Genomic DNA, 19,962 nt, shown 5'->3' with positions numbered 1-19,962 from the left:
TATTATTATAAGATATGTTCTCTAAGTTTTATATTTTAGATTTTGGAGATCAATTTCATGTTCATATTGTTTTATTCTTTATGCTGTTAAAAATTTTAAAATTAAACTTCTTATTTTGAGATAAGTATGCATTCACATCAAGTTGTAAGAAATAATACATAGAGAACCAGGGTACCTTTTGCCCAGCTTCCCTCATGTTAGCAACTTGCGAAACTAGTGCAATATCACAACCAAGATAATGACATTGATATAGTCAGGATATAGAATTTTTATCATCACCAGGACTCTTCATGTTACCCTCTCATAGACGCTTCCTTCTGCCTCTATGTTCTCCTGAATCCTGACAATCACTAATTTATTTTCCAATTCTATAATTTTGTCATTTCAATAATTTTTTTGTTTGTTTGTTTTTAAGATTTTATTTATTTTCAGAGAGGGAAGGGAGGGAGAAAGAGATAGAGAGAGAAACATCAATGTGCAGTTGCTGGGGGTCATGGCCTGCAACCCAGGCATGTGCCCTGACTGGGAATCAAACCTGCGACACTTTGGTTCACAGCCTGAGCTCAATCCACTGAGCTATGCCAGCCAGGGCTTTCAATAATGTTTTATAAATGGAACCATATAGTATGTAATCTGTTGGGATTGGCCTTTTTTTTTTCACTCAGCATAATTCTCTGGAGAGCTGTTCTGGATGTGTGTATCAATAGTTTGTTCCCTTTTATTGCCGAGTAGTATTACATGCTATGCACCGCAGTTTGTTTAGTCATTCACCCACTGAAGGACATCTGAGTTGTTTACAGTTTTTTGTGGGGTTTTTTTTGGTTATTTAAACAAAGCTTCTATGAACATTTATCTAAGGTTTTTGTGTGAACATAAGTCTTCATTTCTCTAGGATAAATTCCCAGGAATGCAATGGCTGGGTTGTACATTAATTGCATATTTAGCTTTTTAAGAAACTGTCAGACTGCTTTTGGAGTGGCTGTACCACTTCACATCCTCACCAGCAATGTATAAATGACCTAATTTCTCTGCATCCTCACCAGCTTTTGGAGTTGTCACTATTTTTCATTTTAGCTATGCTGATGGGTATGTAGTGATATCTCAGTGTGGTTTTAATTTGCATGTTCCTGCTGGCTTATATGTTGAATGTCTTTTCATGTACCTGTTTGTCACCTTTATATTTCTTGTGTGAAATGTCTCTTTGTGCTTTTGCCTAGGTTCTAATTGGATTGCTTGGTATTTTACAATTTTGAGAGTTCTTTGTATATTTGAAGTATTAATCTTTGTCAGATTTGTGATTCGTAAATATTTTCCTCCACTCTGTAGTTAGCTTTTTTCAATTTTCTAGTAGTTTTTCACGGAAGTATCAAAGGTTTTAAATTTGATGAGTCCAGTTTATCAAATTTTCCTTTAATAGATTTTGCTTTTGGTGTCAAGTCTAAGAGCTCTTTGCCTAGCCCTAGATCCTGAAGGTTTTGTCTATTTTTTCCCCTAAAACTTACAAAGTTTTACATTTTATACCTGCATCTGTGATCCATGTTGAGATCATTTAAGTGTGAGGTGCAAGGTTGAGACTTATTGATGTCCACTTGCTTCAACAACATTTAGTTCTTAAAAACTATACTTTATCCATTGAATTACTTTTGCCAAAAAATCAGTTGGCCATATTTATGTAGATCTATTTCTGGGTTCTCTGTTTTATTCATTGACCCGTATGTCTGTCCCTTCTACAGTACTGTACAGTCTTGATTGCTGCAGCCATATGATGCCTTGAAAATTGAGCAGACTAATTCCTTTCACTTTATTCTTCTTTTTAAAAATTGTGCTAGCTCTTTTGGTTCCTTTGCCTAGTCACATAAATTTTAGATCAGTCTTGTCCATATCTAAAAAAATGTTTCTAGGATTTTGATAGGAATTGTGTTAAATCTGTGTGTCATTTTGGAAAGTATTGACATCTTTACTATGTGGAACTCCTTGTTACTTGGTTTAATTTTGTCATTCTCAATTTACTTCAAATTCAGTGAGAATTTGGATTGTTTGTACTTCCAACATGAATCCAACTGGGAAGGTTATAGAAGGCCAGGTTAACAGCTCTAGAGCAGTGTGTTAGTGCATCTGAGCGAGTGTGGTGCAACCACGCGCTAAAAGTATGATCACTCTCCAGGCATGGGAAGGTGCTGTAGCTAGTCTGCAAGAAGTGACTCTTTGAAATGTTTTTTAGGGATGTGTGGGATTTATATGGACAGGGAGAAAATGAGTGGGAAGAATCTGCCCGGACTGGTCTGCAGAAACAGCTGAGTTCTTTCCTTTCTAGTCTGTCTTGTGTGGAAACGCCTTTATCACTACTATCATATAACTTGCCTTTCCAGCTCTGCTAGGGTTTTGTTTTGTTTTTTTGAGATATTTTAGTTAAGTTGCTCTTCTGAGTGGTGTGTCTTTAGGCAGCATGGGATATTTATGCACTTAAGAAGAATGTTATTGCTGTCATCTCTTCCCATGAAAATCTTTTCATCCTGCAGTGACTCTGGTTGCCCTTATGTAGTCTCAGGTGTGGAGTCCATGAGTTAGCCCTGTTCTTTAGTTTGTCTGTCTTGTGCTTTTCCTAGTTCCTAAATTAAAATCATCTCTTGCCATACAGATGCTTATTTGCAAGTTGCTCCCAATGTTCTGTCTGTGCCTTGTGCCTGCCAAGATAATGGCAGGTCTTTAGAATAATTGTCAACCTCATGCATCCCAAAGAAAATCACTGCCTGGGTACTTAGACCTAAGTGCAGCCCTGCAGCTCTTGTTCCAGTAGTATGCTCACATTGTTCCTTCTGAGTGGTCATTTTAATAAGTAATCTGGACCTCCAGTCAAGACAGCAGTGTAGGCAGCCATGGCTTGCCTCTGTGCAAAACTATATCACAATTACAACTTAAATATAGAACAATCATCACTCAGAAATATCAGAAATCGAGTTGAATGGGAGTCTGATGAGTATAGGATTAAAGAAACCACATCTATCCAGACTGGTAGGAGGGGCTCAGACATGGAACAGGCTGGTCGCCTACCCACGTTTGGTGGATAAAAATTCAGGAAAGATATCTCAGGAACAAAGGAGTCCCAGCCCCACACCAGGCCCCCAGCCCAGGGTTCCAGTGCCAGGAAGATAAGTCCCCACAGCTTCTGGCTGCAAAAACCAGTGGGGATTGAGTTACTGGAAGAAACTTCTGGAACACCAAACAGTCCCTTTTAAAGAACCCATACATGGTCTTACCTGTTTAGACCCACTCTCTCTGAACTCCAGCATGGGGGTAGCAGCTTGAAGGTACCAGTGGCATACAGGAAGGAACTGAAGTGTCTGGCATCAAGGCAAGCAGAGGCCATTGTCTCTTTTATGAGTCCTCCTCCGACAGAGGCAGCAAGCTGGTGCCATATCTGAGACTCCATCAACCTAGCTAACACTGTTTGACCCACCTTGGAGATCCCCAGAGAATCTGCCCCATCCAATCTATGGGCCCACCCAAGCTGCTTTTCCATATGAATGGCTGGTCTTGGCTCAAGCTTCACAACATCCTAAATCCTCTCAAACAAGCAACAGCTGGCCTCAGTGAGCCCTAGGTTGGGCACTAGTGTCAGTCAGTCTAGATTCACGGTTTGGCTTTCCCTGGGAATCTCCAAGCCCAGCACGAGTAGCAGCCATCTCAGGTTGCTTTATAAATCAGTCAGTGTGGCCCCAGGAAAAACACAGGTGGGGGCTGAACTTGACCTGCAACACTGGAAATCCCAAGGTCAGTGTACCCAGTGGACAGCTACAGACTCCAAGACATATTATAATTAAAATGCCAAAGGTTAATGATAAAGAGAGAATCTTCAAAGCCACAAGAGAAGTTAATTACCTACAGGGCAGTTCCCATAAGACTGTCAGCTGATTTCTCTAAAGAAATTTTGCAGGCTGGCAGGGATTGGCAAGAAATATTCAAAGTCATGAAAAGCAGGAATATACAGCCAAGATTGCTGTACTCAGCAAAGCTGTCATTTAGAATCAAAGGGCAGATAAAGAGCTTCCCAGACAAGCAAAAAGCTAAAGGAGTTCATCATCACCAAGCCATTATTATATGAAATGCTAAAGCGACTTACTTAAGGAAAAGATCAAAACTATGAACAATAAAATGGCAAAAAATATGTATCTATCAATAATTGAATCTAAAAAACAAAGTAAGCAAGCAAGAACAACAGAGACAGAATCATGGATATAGAGAGTATTTTGATGGTTGCAAGATGGGAGAGGGTTGTGGGGGGAATGGGTGAGGAGGTGAGGGGATTAAGACATACAAATAGGTAGCCACAGAACAGCCATGGGGATGTAAAGCACAGTATAGGAAATGGAGTAACCAAGGAACTTATATGCATGACCCATGGACATGAACAATGGTGGGGTGATTGCCTGAAGGAGTGGGGGTTGCTAGGGGGAGGGTGGCAAAGGGGGAAAATCAGGATAACTGTAATAACATAAGCAATAAAATATAATTAAAAACAAAGAATTAATCTGTACTGGGCTTTAATGTAAAGAAAGTTTCCACAATGGAATACTCCTCAGCCATAAAAAAGAAGAAAATTTTACGTTTTTCAATAGTAGTTGAAATTACTTTACCTGGAGAACATTATACTAAGGTAATAAGCCAGTCAAGGGAAAGACAAATACCATGTGATTTCACTCATATGTGGCATCTAATGAACAAACTGAACTTAGAAGGAAAATGGGGAAAGACTCATAGATGGAGAGCAGGATGACAGCTGGGGAGGGGGGAAGTAAAAGGGTGGCGGGATTGAGCAAAAAGGAAAAAGGACTCATGGACATGGACAATAGTGTGGTAATTGCTGGGGGTAGGAGGGTATTAAGGCGACTAAATAATAATGGGAACATACATTAAAAGTTAATAAAGAATTTAAAAAGCAAAAAAAAACAAAAGTAAAAAGTATAATGTGGAAAAAAAAGAAGAAAGTTTCTTCTCCTCTTCCCAAAGCCTGTCAAATAGAAGGTGTTTTGGTCAGTACTTGTTGAATGACTGCAAGACTGACGGACATCTGGAACAAACAAAATTCACTTGGGATCCTACATGGATTCAGGTTAATGGCAACGTTTCCTGGTAGTTCTAGGATGTTGAGCCTTACTTGAAACCCTTTGAGGGGAAGTCCTCACTGGAGCCTCAGACACTTCCTGTGGGAGCGTAGGCCTGCATGCTGACACTTGTACTCCTCCAGCATTTTCAGTTTCTGGTAAAATCTCTACACAGACTGAGTTTAGGAACACATTCTGACTTAATGTAGAGCATCCAATAAAATTACAACATCTTTATGGGTTTAAGTAGAGTTCTTATTTTTCAGTTGGCCTTTTTAGAGACATTGAACTTGTCTCCAAATTGTCAGACATCTGGAATTCTTGTTGACATCCAAGTTAAAATATGCATCCATGACAGAACTCAATCAAAAAGAAAACCAATTTGTGTATACATGCTCTCTAAACTCTGAACTGTTCCTGCTGTGTAGTGAAGTCTTGAGTACTTGCTCTCCCCTAAAGATCTAAGACTCACAAAGAATTCAGCGTTTTTGATGAACATGTTTATAGCAAAGCAGGTGTGATTAAGATCCTATTATCTGTTGATGAGCTTGCTCCCCTGGGTCAGGGACCCCTGATTCATTAACCTTTTTAAACCACTGGACTAGCATGCCTTATTTTTCATAAGTCTGACCAAGTGATATTATGTTTTAAAGGAAAAAGAATGTTTTATGCTAGAAAAGTTTCACTTGAAAGGCAGGGCAGAAAATATATAAAAACAAATTAGAGAGGTTTTTATTGTATTTATTACATTTGAATATAAACTTGCCATTCTTCCTGGAAAGAAGAATTCATTCTATTTTTTAATTTGAACAAATAATGTAAAGTAACTATTGAAACTACTGTTAGCTTTTTTATCTCAAAGTAGCTAAATGGTGTTGTTGCTCATGTGGGAATGGAAATTAGCTTTTGGCATGGGCCGCTTTAATTGAAATCAGTTTGTGGGTTGAGTTCCAATGCTGCTTGACAGATGACATCATTTCCTGTGCTTTTCCCAGTCCTCTCTGTTTTGCTAAGATAGGATAAAGCTAAGTTTAACTTCAAATTTTAAAGCAACTATACACCTTTTCCTGACCTACTTAGAATACTATCCAAATTTTTCACCAAATCATTTCTTTTGTGTACTTGAAGATAATTTTTTAGTTAAAAGCATTTTGGCTGAGATGTTTTAATAGAATCATAGGAACCTCAAAATAACAGTTTGTTTTCATCAATTTCCTGGGTTTCTTGACTTCTATAACAATTCTCCAACAAAAGAATTATTTCTGCTTTCATACATGGAGAAATGAAGATAAAAATATATTTAATAGCAACCCACTTGGGGCTGTATAAGTGCTTAGGACACAAAGGGCACATTCTCAGTTTCAATTTTTGAGCATATCTCTTGATATCATCATCAGGTAGTATGATTTACATAAATAGGTGTTAATTTATAAAGTTTTATAGAGCATCTACAAATAGGCAAGGTCTAGACTACTCTGAGCACTTGTTGAGGATATAGTTAATCATCTTGATGCTTCCCACTCGCAAGAAGCTTTTAGAACAAATGGACTGAGGATAGGATTTTTTAATAACTTTAAAAAATAGGTTTGGATATATAATATACATAACCAAAGAGATGTATAAAGTACTCTGGAGTCGGAGGAAAGAGGGCTCATATCTAGAGGGAGGTGAGAACAGAAATCAGAAAAGATCAAAGGGAAAAAGACATTTGCAATGGGTCTAGGAGATAAGTAGGATTTCAGTATTTGGTGAGAACTGTGTCTGTTTTATGTTGGGAGTTGAGAGTTAAAAGAGACAAAGAAACAGGTTAAAGAGGAGAGTCCACAAAGAGACCAGCAAAAACAAAGTGCCTGGCATTTTGTATGGCACATAGTAGGCACTCAGAAATATTGGTTGAGTGAATGAATGATTGATGAAGTAGATCAGGGGCTGAGTCATACGACATATTAGGAGTTTGTAAAGGAGCTCTCAAAGGCCCATGGGATCCCCTGTGGGGGGCTTTGAATGCTGAGAGATGGAGGTCGTTCTTCATACAGGAGGGATAGTGAGCCTTTGATGGTGTTTCAATGTGTGTGTGACATGTTCTTGCCATGGTGCATCACTTTCTACTTGACTTAACTCTTTGGTGCTCTGGGAAGGTCTAATCAGTATTGAGTTCTGGCACCTTCCTTTTCCTGTTGTCATGCTGAGCTTTGTGTAGCTCCTTGTGGAAATGTCCCTTTCTCCTGACATCAGCAGCCACTCTTTGGCACTGTGCTGAGCATCCTAACAAGGGGTGCCAAAGAAGGTGGCTGCTGGAGGAGTGTGCTCTCTGCTCCTGGGAGGAGACTTGGGCTCTGTGCTCCGGGAAGACTGAGTAGAGGAGCAAACATACAGAGCTGAGTTTTGGTTTTGCACAGAAGAAAAGATTCTCTCCTTGTGAAAAATTGTGGAGCCTTCTTCTCTAGGAATTTACTGCCACAGCTTGGAGGACAGGGCAGCATAAGCCAAACCTGCCATGCCTGGTCCTGGCTTCCCTGTAGAAGGATGTGTCAATGAGGATTAATGATGAGTTCAATCAAGCCTTCAGTCTTCTCCAAGGGGGTTAGTTACTGTTTCTGCAGGACTAAGGAACAGCCTACGATTTTGAAAGTGTTCTTACAACTGAATTACTGATATAGACACAGCCTAAACAATACAGAAGTGAGAGCCCATGCCTTGCTGTCACTCTCAACAGTAGGTATCTTTTACTCAAGCTTCTTCTAGGGTCTCCTTATCTCAGATCTATCTATCTGCCTGTGGTCTTTCAGTCCTGGGTCCTAAAGCCTCCACTTCTGTAGGTGACAAGGTGATAAAGAATGAATTTCAAGCACTGCAGGTCTTACTTGGTTTAAGGTTGCTATTGAAACAAGCAGCTCTCTCTGAGCCAAGTCCAGCCATCTCCACTATTAGGCAGTCTTGTACTAAATGCTGTTGTAGGTCTTTTTCCCTTCTTTTTGCTGCCACCAAAATGTCTTTTAACAAAGATCCTTGGAATTTGCCACTCTGACTCTTCTCCTGGGCACCTACCTGGGATTCTAAATCTTTTAAAAGAAAAATTATTGTCATGTTAATCTTGGCTCATATGGTTACTCAAAAACACTATTTTCGGGATATAAATTACAGAAATGCTATTGAGTGATAAATTCTGCTATATCAGGGAAGTCATTGAGCATAATTAGAGTTAATATCAAAGAAACAATTACATGCACTGTGAGGGGGCTCTGCCTCAGAGCGCCCCATCCGCCACAGATTAGAATAAGTCTACCAAGACATGATCTGCTTAGGGAGGAAAGGTGGCCGATCTCTCACAGGAGAAGGACCAAGAGCCTTTTCCTCAATGGCTTTTATTGGGTTCATTTACACAGGAATTCAGGTAAAGCTCATTACCAGGAAGTAAAGATCAAATAACAAGGAACTCTGAGGGTCTATTTTGAGTCAAGGTCAGATAGCTAAAGAGCTGTAAAAAACTTTAAGGAACAAACTTACTTCTTCTTTGAACTCTTATCATTCAATTGAGAGCATTCTAAATAAAGCAGGTTTCACAGGATTTTACATATTCTTACTTAGGACTGATCACCCTGGGAACCTGCCCTTTCCAGCACAGGGCTGTACCACCCTCTGTCATTGTTCCAGACTTAGGTGGATCAAGAGAAGTAAGGCAGCCAAGAGATTAGGAGATTTTCTTGCAGACAATGAGGACTCAGGCTATGACAAAGCCGAGGGGCAAGGGTCCATCACCCCCTTTTGCTGCAGCCCCCAAAGTCCTTCCTTGGGGGCCTCCCACGTGATCGTGCCTGTCTTAATTCGTTCCTCCCTTGGGGAATCTTACCCACCATTGGCTAACTGACCAAGCATTGGAGGCCACTTATGGATGAAGTAGCAGAAGCAGAGCTCCTGCCAGGGAGATAAGCTTGTCTCCTTGGTGGTTTACGGTTCCAAGGTCATTCCATCAGCCTTAGTGGGGGTTACAGCTTCTGATACCAGGCAGGGCAGTTCCCAACAATGCACTGTAATTATTTTATACACACAAAAGATAACATATTTAGCATTTCAATTAAGTCACTTCTGAATAAATATATGAATCTTGATAAATCATTTTATTTTCTCTTTACATTGTTACAAATCAACCCATGTGTACTATTGCAATCTATATACTTAAATTGCAAAATTAATTATTCTTTTTTCTTTTTCCTTTTCAAGTCCAACACTGTAATATTCGCTGTATGAATGGAGGTAGCTGCAGTGATGATCACTGTATATGCCAGAAAGGATACATAGGGACTCACTGTGGACAACGTAAGTAAACCATAGTTACACGTATTCTAGATGTTGGTCTATGTAGACAAATATATAGACAAATGTGTAGACCAAAAGAATGCAGAGATAAGCACTGATGAATTTTATTTGATTACCTGGGACCTGATATTTTCACAGATGTCCAGAGACTCTTACAGGTAAACAGATCATTTAGTCAACACACTTAGCACCGGATTTCTGACAGGAACATTGGGAATGGGCTGTTGGAATCATTTTTCATTGGTTTATCTTCACCACCCCACGTAGCTCATCTTTTTGATTTATAGTCACCACCGAGGGTGTAGAATTGTTCATTCCATCTATATACCTTACACTTGATCACTGAACATCTCCACCTGCATTTTTCAAGAATCATCTCAAATAAAGTATTTCAAAAATCAGTATTGTTTTCTCCTCAAACATGTCCTTTCTCTTCATTAATGGTATCTGCATCTCTCTAGTTTTCCAGTCTTGATTCCACTACTGTAGCAGGTATGATATGTATGGTGTTCAGTTACTTGGTTTATTCATAAGTACTGTTCACTGAGTGTTTGTTCTCTATTAGTCCCTGTGCTTTACAGAAGCCCCAAATTTGTTTTTAAAAGCTTTTTAACAAATTACACCAAGATAAATATATATACCCTGCAGAAAATTTGGAACAGTTAAAAAATATAAAAAATAAAATTATCCATAACTCCATTATTTCAGATATTACCTTCTAGTCTTTTAATGCATATTTGGTACATGAGATCTTATCCTTTGCATGCTGTTTCATACTAGTTTTTCCCTCAGCATTTTATTAGAAGTATGTTCCATGTTATTAAGCATTTTAAAATACATTTTAGTGGTCGCATAATACTCCATTATATGGATGTTTTACTGTTATCTAATGAATTCTTAATGATGAGTATTTATTCATGTTGTTTCCAGTTTTTACCATTGTGTATATGTATAGTTGGTATGAGTAATAATGCTATTAAAAATAAACCAAAAATAACGCCCTCATGACCCCCACACACTGCAGTGACTGAGCGCTGTGCAGCTCACTGGTGTGGCCTGGAGAGGAGAAGAGGCAGGACGGCCTACCCAGTGCTCGAGTCCGACTGGGCCTCGAGGGTCAGTTAGGGGTACACTTGTCAGATGATGGAAGATGGGCCTCCTGCACAGATGGCCAGTAGGGGCCAAAGTACTGGAACATGACATAGCATGGATGTTGAATGTGGCAGGTGGTTGGTGTTGCTAGAGCTTCAGGGCAAAAGGAAGTGATGTGAAGAGAGGTCAGGTCAGAACGGAAGTCGTGAGCCAGGTTTTGAGGGTCTTTATGCATACCATATTTTTGTCCAAACTGGAGCCAGGCAAGGGGAGTGAGATAACAACCACCAACAGCCAGAGCAACAGCATTCATCTATGGAGTTATTTACTCTATGCTTTTGCTATGCTGAACACATTTTCAAACTCTTCACATGTATTAACTCATTTACAATAACAACAGCCCTTTGAGTTCCAGGCCTTTATTACTTTCTAACGGATGAGGAAACTGGGGCACTGGAACTTTAGTAACTTGTGTAAAGCTCCACAGGAAGTAACTGGCAAAGCTGGAATTTGAAACCCAGCAGTCTGACTTCACAGCCCATGCATTCAATGCCATGAAACACTGCCTGGACACTTAACAAAGGTTTGCAATGAGAAAGATCACTGGGTCTGGAGTATGGAGGGGAAGAAGCAGGAAGAAGGAAGATTATTATCAAGACCATGGCTAGAAAGAAGGTTGGCTAGGAATGGTTTCAAAGGCATTTTTGGAAAAGGGATCAGAAGGAGCTGCTATGTATCTCCTCTGCTCCCTTTGGTGTCCCCGACAGAGTTTAGCCCAAAGCCTAACACACAACAGGTATTGCAGCTGGAGGCTGTTGGCTAACCAAGCTCCTTAGAGTGGGTTCTCTTGGAGGGAGATCTGAATGGCTCAACTGCATGACTGCCACATGGGTATAACAAAATGCATGGGGCTGTATGAAGGAGGAATGAACTTAAATGGAGGTATTAGGGAAGCCTCATGGATGAGTGAGATTTGATTTGGGCTTTGAAGAGCAGGTAGGACTGGCACATTTGGTGGGGAAGAAACTACCATCTGTGGAAACGATGCCTAGGGGAGGCCATGCATGAAAGCGTTGCAGGAAATTGGAGAGAGAGAGAGAGAGCTGTTCAGGGCATGGGCTTTCAGTTCCTACTTTAATGCATCTTTTGGCATGTAAAATGTCTCTCTCTGAAGCATCTCTGGACTTATTTCACCAATATTTTCCATAGATTCTCTTATAACCCTCACTGGGTCTCCAGGATGGTGTGTAAATTTCTGAATGTCAGTATTACTGGTTTGTCATTTGCAGTTAGTTGTGTGACTTGACCGTGCCACCTTTCTGTAGGGTAACAGCAGAGGGGCCAGTTTCCCTACTGGAAATTAAACGTAAATCTTAAACAAAAGAGTCAGCTTGCTAACATACAGTTTCCATTCAGTTATGTCTTTCTTAAAAGATTAAAGATTTTTTCCAACTACAGTTGACATACATAGTTGTTGTATTAGTTTCAAATACAACTACAATTACACATTTGTAGGACTTACGGAGTGATTCCCCCAACAAGTGCAGGACCCATCCGAGCCCACACCGAGTTATTACAGTGTGATTGACTGTATTCCCTGGGCTGCACTTCACATCCCTGTGACTGTTTTTGTAGTTTGCAATTCCCCCCTTTCAGCCATCCCCTCAGCTCCCCTCCCATCTGGCAGCCATCACAATGTTCCCTGTATCTGTGAGTTCAGGGACGCCCTTTATAAACCACCACTTTAGATGCAGAACTGAAAGCATTGTTCACATGCTTCCCGGATTGAAACTGTTAGTGTGAACACAGCTACAAACCCACCTATTCCAGGGGGTGTTACTTTAAAAGTTTTGGAGGGACTTCAGAGGAGCTGGGACGGTAGAGTAACTGTTGGAAACACATACCAGGGTGATTATTTAGGTTTTTTTATCATCCTTTTAGGGGACTGTACGTATTATTTCATCAGCATCTCCTCACAGGGAAAGGTGCTCAGCTTCTCTCTCCTTGTTTTATAGCGGTCTGTGAAAGTGGCTGTCTCAACGGAGGCAGGTGTGTGGCTCCAAATCGATGTGCATGCACGTATGGCTTTACTGGACCCCAGTGCGAAAGAGGTAAGTTTTACTAATGAATCAGTGCAGAGACCTTCCGGTGGCTGAAGCTGTTACTGGTTTAAACCCACACTGGGTTCATGCAGCTACTTCAGGACTTTTGCTGAACTTTGAGGGGCTTTCTGAATTGTCACTGGGAAGGTTCCCAGAATGACAAGACAGTGGCCTTAAATCTATGTGTGTTATTCAGTAATTCTTTCCAGTGGACTCTGGAACTCAGTAGTGAGCATGTGCATAAGTATCCGTTGGCATCAAGATAAAAGAAGGAGACTTTTCCATCAGGGTAGTGATTGAGCTCATTATTATCCTAGTAAATTAGAGAAATGGCTCCAAACAAAACATCTGTATGGAAAGGGAAAACTTTAGAATGAAGAAAAACATACCCAAAGATCTGTTAGGACCTATCGGGGGCCGTGGTGGCACATAAGCTCCGCATTCAAAATTCACGGTGGAAATACAGAGTGGCCGCTGCTGCCATGTGTGTGGCTTGTCCACACTGGCCGCAGCCTCCCGAGGCGTGCAGTCACCCTCATTTTTGCATTTGAGAAGGTCGCACACATAATAATACACTTTAATTTGAATGTGGATTTTCTGTGTTCGAGTCTAATGCTTACTGCTGCTCCCAATTAAAATCAATGTTCCACCTAGAAATGCAGCTACGACACTGAGATGTGCAGAGGTGTGCAGTGTGCTTGGGCGTCCACCCTGCCCTCTGAGGTAGGGCTTTTCTGCTCGTCTTGTCTCCACTTTCACAGCCATTTTCTTATCGTTCCTCATTTTATAGTGAAGGCTTAGAAGGTTCGTTTCACACAAAACCGCAAAAATACTCATGAAAAGTATTCATGGAAAAAATACTCATAAACCTCTTAAATGGCAATCATCACTTTTATCCAATGTTATATGAAGACCTTTTCATTCTAAGATGGGAAGTAAAGACTCAGAAGTAGATGTTGAATATATGTTATTTAGAAACAAAGAGCATAAGGTGGTATGTGAAAAATTATTCTGTTTCTAATTTTATAAGTTTGTTTAAATTCAGTTAATTGGTGATAAAGCAACAATACATATTTTAGCAAGTAACTCTAGGTCAATTGCTATGATCACTGGGTAAGTTACATTGTGTCTGTGTGGTACTGAGGTGTGATGGACTCTTGGCCTTTACGTTGCATTTGGAGTCCTTTCAACCACGTTGGAATCCTCTCTTAAAAGTGTTTCTCTTTACAGCTTGCACAGATGTATTTTTATTAACTTTGAGCTAATGGCACCCAGAGTAATAAGGACAAATATTTCCATTAGGTAGTATCAGTCTGTGGCCTCATTATTTACTCAATGAAGATGCTGTAGGATTTAAATGGTTGAGATTAAAATTGTTAATGTATAACTTGAGACATGATGTGTGAAAATAATTTTGAGGTAATACCAGGTTCAATTTGTTTTAGAAAAGTCACTAATAAGATGAAATTATAGGCCATTTTATATCCAAGAAAGTGATTAATAATTTGCTGCAAAGGATATTGATACCCACAGTTCAGATATTGATGATAACACAATAAAAAATAAAGAAGGCATGGTATTTAAATCTTTCCACAGATATTTCTTTGAAGACTTGATTTTTGACCAAAATTAAGAAATGATATGAATGGGTTAAGTTACTAAACTAGTTAAAACTAGCGTATTAACCAGTTTTAACCTTGAGGAGACTCAAGGGTTCCTCCAACTTTTGGAGTGTCTTTAAATGCTTCCCTCCTGAAATTTGCACTGAAATCTAAGTATATGTTGGTCCCATAGAATCTTCACGGCATCTAAATAAAATTAATCCCTAAATGGCAGGTTTTCAGGTTTTTGCAGTAGTTGAGACTGGGGATCAGAGAACAGGCTCTCTTGAATCTTTACCTTTTGCCTGTTCCACCCATGAGTACAGTCCCAGACCTTTGATGGCAGAGGGATACATAAGTACAGTTTTCTTCACCACATGGGTGAGGGGAGTCTTCTGGATTCTAGAATTGTATTTCTATTTGTAGAATCTCCACTGTTTTCTGCTCTTGTGAGAGTCATTTGCTTACTCCTTTAAAGAATTAGAGACAATATATCCTTTTACCCAAATGTATGTTTGTGATTTCAAGAGTCATTTATAAAAATGTAGGACTGAGTCAGGACAAATACATCCAAAAGTGTAAGGAAGTGTTCAGTGTGATTTTGGGTGGTCAGTTAGTACACTGATTACCTTGTTTATTACCATGGCTAGTTTATTAGGTTAACTCCCTAGGCTAGTTGTCATATATTTTAGTTGTCGTATATTTTAATTGAGATGTGACTTTTTATTTTTTAAAATGAAGTTTCGGAAGGCTTTCCTATTTCCTAGTGCTCCTTGTGCGTTCTTCCTTAGCACTCTCTCCACGCCCCTTTTATAGGACGTGCCACATGGTGCTGAAGCAGCAGGGGTGTTCGTGTGCTTCTGCCCCAGTGGAGAGTAAGCCCTCCTGCAGCATCTGTGGTTTCATCATTTTAACTCCCACACTGAGCTTAACGCCTGATGCATAATAGCACCTACCCAATATGGGTTGAACTGGACTTATTTTAAAGTACCAGAAAATCTGGAGATAGGATGATCGCATATGAACGAGAATCTCCTGGGGGTAGTTGCTGCTTGCTCACTTGTGCCAGTCCTGGATATTTTTTATTCGTTTTACTTTGAGGATGGCTTACAGTCTTGATGCCTACTTGAATTCGGCCCCATCTTTCACAACTAAGATATTTTAGGGCCACAAGACTGTCATTTTTTAGTTGGCAAGGATGCAGAAAAGGTGTGTTTTGACCCAAACCGAATGGCAACGGACAAACAACAAACCAGCAGCTTCCTGCCATGACATAACACACATGGAGAGCAACACTTAAAATGTCAGTTACAAGTACTTCTCAGAATAAGCAGCTTTGTTTTTGGGAAATCTTGGATATACCTGTGACTATCTCAAAGAGCTGATACGAATGTGGAATACCCTTTGGGGATGATACTGGCAGGATCTGGCTCACTTTAAGCCAATAAATGAATCTTAATCTACAAACATAGTGGTTTGGTTTGTGATGGAGACAAATAGTGAATCCAAGCTTGAATTATGAGTTATAATTCATTATAATTTTCATTCAACAAATACAATCAGGTTATGAAATAAATTTGTCTTATTTGCAGCTTTTAGCCAGTAAAATAAATAGGCTTAAATATTTTCTTGGCTGATCAGTCTCATTGGGCAGGTGACAATAGCGTTATTTCCTATCTCGCTACCCTCAGAAGAAGACAAGCAAAGGCTTGTGACTTGTTTGGCTTGTGGTGTTTACTTTTTACAAAGTGAATGTGTATACCTTTAGTTACATTTTTCAGTTCACCACAGCCTCCACCACTACCTATCATGATACATCCTGCCTATTTAATGAATTTAGCTTGCTTGTTAGCCCTTGCGAGCACTTGAGTTTCCCACTGCCTGCCATATTCTCTATTGAAGATTGAATCTCGTGTTTTCTTTTATACCCTCAGTTTCTTCCATTGCTATTCCTCTTGTAGTTATTTTGTATACATTTACACTTATGGTTTTCCTGATTGCTCCCTCCTTTCCCCACTACCCACAGAACATTTTTATCTTCTTTCTGTGTGGGCCTTGCGTAACCAGTAAGACTGCTCATTGCATAAACTCAGTGGTGCATTAGGTTAACATTTGTTATTAGTATTCAAATGAGTTCAGTGTCTGTTTTGGTAGTGACAACACAAGCTAGTTGTATATTACCATAGTTACTGTCAACAAGACTATGTGGAATCACACTTTCTCTTGCTGTCTTGCTTCAGAATGCAGAGCATTTAAAATCTTGTTAAATTCTCTTAAACACAGTGCATCATGTGCATGGATGAGACTTCTCAAGGTAATGAAAAAAGGGAGAATGAGGGAGATAGACCTGAACTTGGAGATGGGGAGGGATAATGAAGAATAAGCATGGGGAAGAAGGGAATAAAAGAAGGACATTGAGAAAACACAAAGAGAACCAAGAGAACGAGGAGAGCACTGAGCTAAAGAAACTAAAGGCAAGAAGGAGTTCAAGAAATAGCTTGGCAATTTTTAGACTCTTCGAAGGGTCAAGAAAGAATAAAAATCTCAAAGAGGCCCTTTGTTGTAATCAACAGGTGGTGTGTACTGGATACTTGGGCTGTGCCAGGCAGTGTGCTGAACTCTCCACTTTGGTGATTTGCAGCAGCTTTATGAGGAAAGTCCTATAATGCGTCACACTTTATAAAGGTGTAAACAGGGGCAGAGGGAGGTCAGATAGCTTGTTCAAGGTCAGACAGCTTATAAGTGGTGCAACCAAAAGCTGGACCCTGCCAGTTTGGCTCATAAGCCTGTACATGGAATCACTGTGCTATACTTGCATTTCACTGGGAAGGGGTCATTAGTCACCACAGAGCGTTTTCTGAAGAAGAGTGGAAGAAACCTAGAACTATGAGTTTTAAAATGGAAGTAACAGATTTATAAAAAGCCCTCCAAGAAATTTGGCTAGGTAGGTGATTTTTTAATCTCTGGTAGAGTTGAGCTAAGTTGCTTTTAAGTTATTTTAAAAGCCAAGGGAAGGGAATCTTGACTGTTGCTTGGGTGCATCTAATGCAGGCTTTTGGGATATTTTTTTGTTTGATTGAGTTCGGTATTTTAAAGATTAACAATCCACTCATGGGAAGAGCATGATTCCTGTCTGTCCATAGTGCATGTAAATGGAGTCTAAAGGCCTGAACTGACATTCTTAAAGGTAGACATACGACATGAATATTGTCCCTTAGTGTAGTTACCATGGAAGGTTATGTAGTTTGTCTACCATATTACAACTGTTTGAACCCTATTTGGAACCACATTTCTGGGATTACCTTTGCATAGTCAGCAATACATTCAAATGAGTATGTGGCCTTTTTAATTCTCTTTCTGGGAGGCATTTGTGTTTTTAGAAACAACCTAAAATAGTGCCAGTTCTACTGACTGAGGTGGATAGTCAAACACTTCAGTTGTTTGGGGTCAAACACTGATTTAGATTAGAAAGCAGTGAAAAGAATCGTCTTGCATGACTCTCACAGCACATGGAATTGGATTAACGTTTTCATGTCAAACTTTATGTGAACCAGACGATGAAGCCTTTTGGAAGCATAAATGCTAATAACAAAAAATTTTCTCTCATGACTCCATCTGGAGATCTTCACATGTGCCATCTGAATGTAAGCGTGGACACGGATTCTTCTAAATTCCAATTCATTTGTCCAGTGTTAAATTTCCACCCAAGTCTAAACTGTGAAGACAATATTTGGATTTTTGCCAAATCAAGAAAGTCTGTTGGCTATTTTTCTGGCTATTAGTTGATAAAATATAGGGGAAAACATTGTGGAACTGATAGCTTTAAGAAAAAGAACAATGGGGCAAACGTGTGGTAGAATAAAAATGAAAGTATTGTGATAATTCTCACTCTTCAGAGAAGCAGAACAATGAAAGGGGACCTAAGTTTTCTTCTTCATATTAGCCTCCTTTATGGAATTCCAGTGTTAATGGAGCTGGACAAGGTTTATTTATTTATTTAAATGTTTATTCTCAAATGTAGAGTTGATTTTTAAAAACTTTAAAAAAACATAATTTAGATTCTCTGATGATAAAAAAATGATGATTTTGCAGAGATCTTTTAAAATGTTTTATTGAATAATTTTCAAAAAACAGTTCTTTGACTATTGGTAGGCATTTATTTTGTAAGTCCAGGAAAGCTTCATTGTGTCTATTGAATGGAGAAGACTAACATATAATGATCCAAATACATAATAACCAGGTAATGCATTTCAGATCCATTTACCTCATAAAAAGAAAGTAGAAACGTGACCTTCTCACAGAGCACTGTACAGAATGCCTCATGGAATCAGGAGATGATTTTCTCACAGCTCCCCCCCAACCCCCCCACCCCCCAGAAGGCGTTAATGAAATGTAGATTTCTCTCTTTCTTTCTCTGAAAGTAAGTTTTACAGAGCTACATTTCTGACACTAATTTTACATACTTTTACATTTTAGGTGGCTATTACTAAAGTCCCCAGAGTAAATGCCACAGGCCAACTCCGGTTCTCAGTGTGCCTTTGGAGGGCAGAGCTCTGTGAACTGGGCAATTTTTTCTCTTGAAGGTAACAAGCTGTAAACTGTTGTTACTAAAGTATGTGGAGGCCCTCTGTGAGCCTCACTTTTTGTATTTAGTTAAATGGAAACTTAATACCAATGTGCAGATATCAGAGACAGAATGCCCTAAATGTTACCATGCATCTAAATTGCAACATTTGGCAGTTGGTGGATCATTGAATAAACTTGATTTTCCTAGAATAGTTCCAGGAAATACATCTGTTGACCCAGACATTCAGTTTTTGTGGTTGAGTAACTGTGCACATAGGGAACATATGCTACCAAGCCTCTGGAGGCTGCACGTGCCTGGTATCAATACACAGGACTGGTGGGATGCTGTTGTAAAGCAGTTCAATTTGTGTCTCCCACTGTCTGTCCCTCTTAGCCCACTCAGTAGGCAGTTATTCCTCTGCTGGTAGAGGAAAAATTTTTGGTTGCTTTTGGAATTTCTCCCTTGTGGGATAATGTGAGCAAAGATGCCTAAGTTCTCATTGGTGGTTCACGGTTTCTTTCGTCCAGTGGTAAAGGGTCTAAGCCCACACCACATCAGCTTTCCCTTGTAGTGCCACACAACTAGTTGGCAGAAAACACGTGCATTTTTTTGTCACACTATATTGCTGGAATACAAACCAGCTTGGACAATAGCAGCTTCTCCCTTGTACCATGTCTGAGCATCTGGCCATCCAGTTTCCACTATTAGACAGTCCCCAGGGGTGTCCAAACTGCAGTGGATACATATCACATAGTCTGAACAGTCTCCTGGGAACCCCCTACCCCCTGTCCTGCATGACTCATCGTCATAGTGCAGTCTTCCCCCAGTGTCTCAGAGAGAGCTAGTGATAAGCTCAGCTCTTGCCCAAGTGACCCTGTTTCCATCTCTTCCTACCTCAGACACTTTGATACTCTCAGTATGCCTGAGGTTTTAAGAGCTCTGTGATCACATTGTCATCACCTCCTTTGCAAATTCTGATAATAACATCACAGATTTAGAATGTGGTATCTGTTTTCTTGGTGCATCCATGGAAGTATCCATTTTAATATCCTCTTTTATTATAAAAGAATTTAATATAGCTATTAAACTTGATTAAAGATTTAGGATTATGGTTTCAACTTGAAAGACAATTTGTTTTCAACTTTATTTTTTTTAGTGCTATGAACTTAAAAAAATGAAAC

General features: G+C 39.7%; 1 protein-coding gene across 1 annotated transcript in view; it reads left to right on the top strand.

Moving 5' to 3' along the window:
- Positions 1–19,962, top strand: part of FBN1 (fibrillin 1) — a 228,157-nt gene that overhangs the window by 36,788 nt on the left and 171,407 nt on the right. The window contains exons 5-6 of the mRNA XM_045822406.1: positions 9,324–9,419; positions 12,527–12,622. Of these exons, the coding sequence (XP_045678362.1) occupies positions 9,324–9,419; positions 12,527–12,622 (192 nt within the window). The remainder of the gene's footprint in view (positions 1–9,323; positions 9,420–12,526; positions 12,623–19,962) is intronic.

The sequence above is a fragment of the Phyllostomus hastatus genome, unplaced genomic scaffold (assembly GCF_019186645.2).
Source record: "Phyllostomus hastatus isolate PE091 unplaced genomic scaffold, TTU_PhHast_1.1 phas_scaffold_501, whole genome shotgun sequence".
Lineage (NCBI taxonomy): Eukaryota > Metazoa > Chordata > Mammalia > Chiroptera > Phyllostomidae > Phyllostomus > Phyllostomus hastatus.
This window is presented reverse-complemented; position numbering and strand designations above follow the sequence as displayed.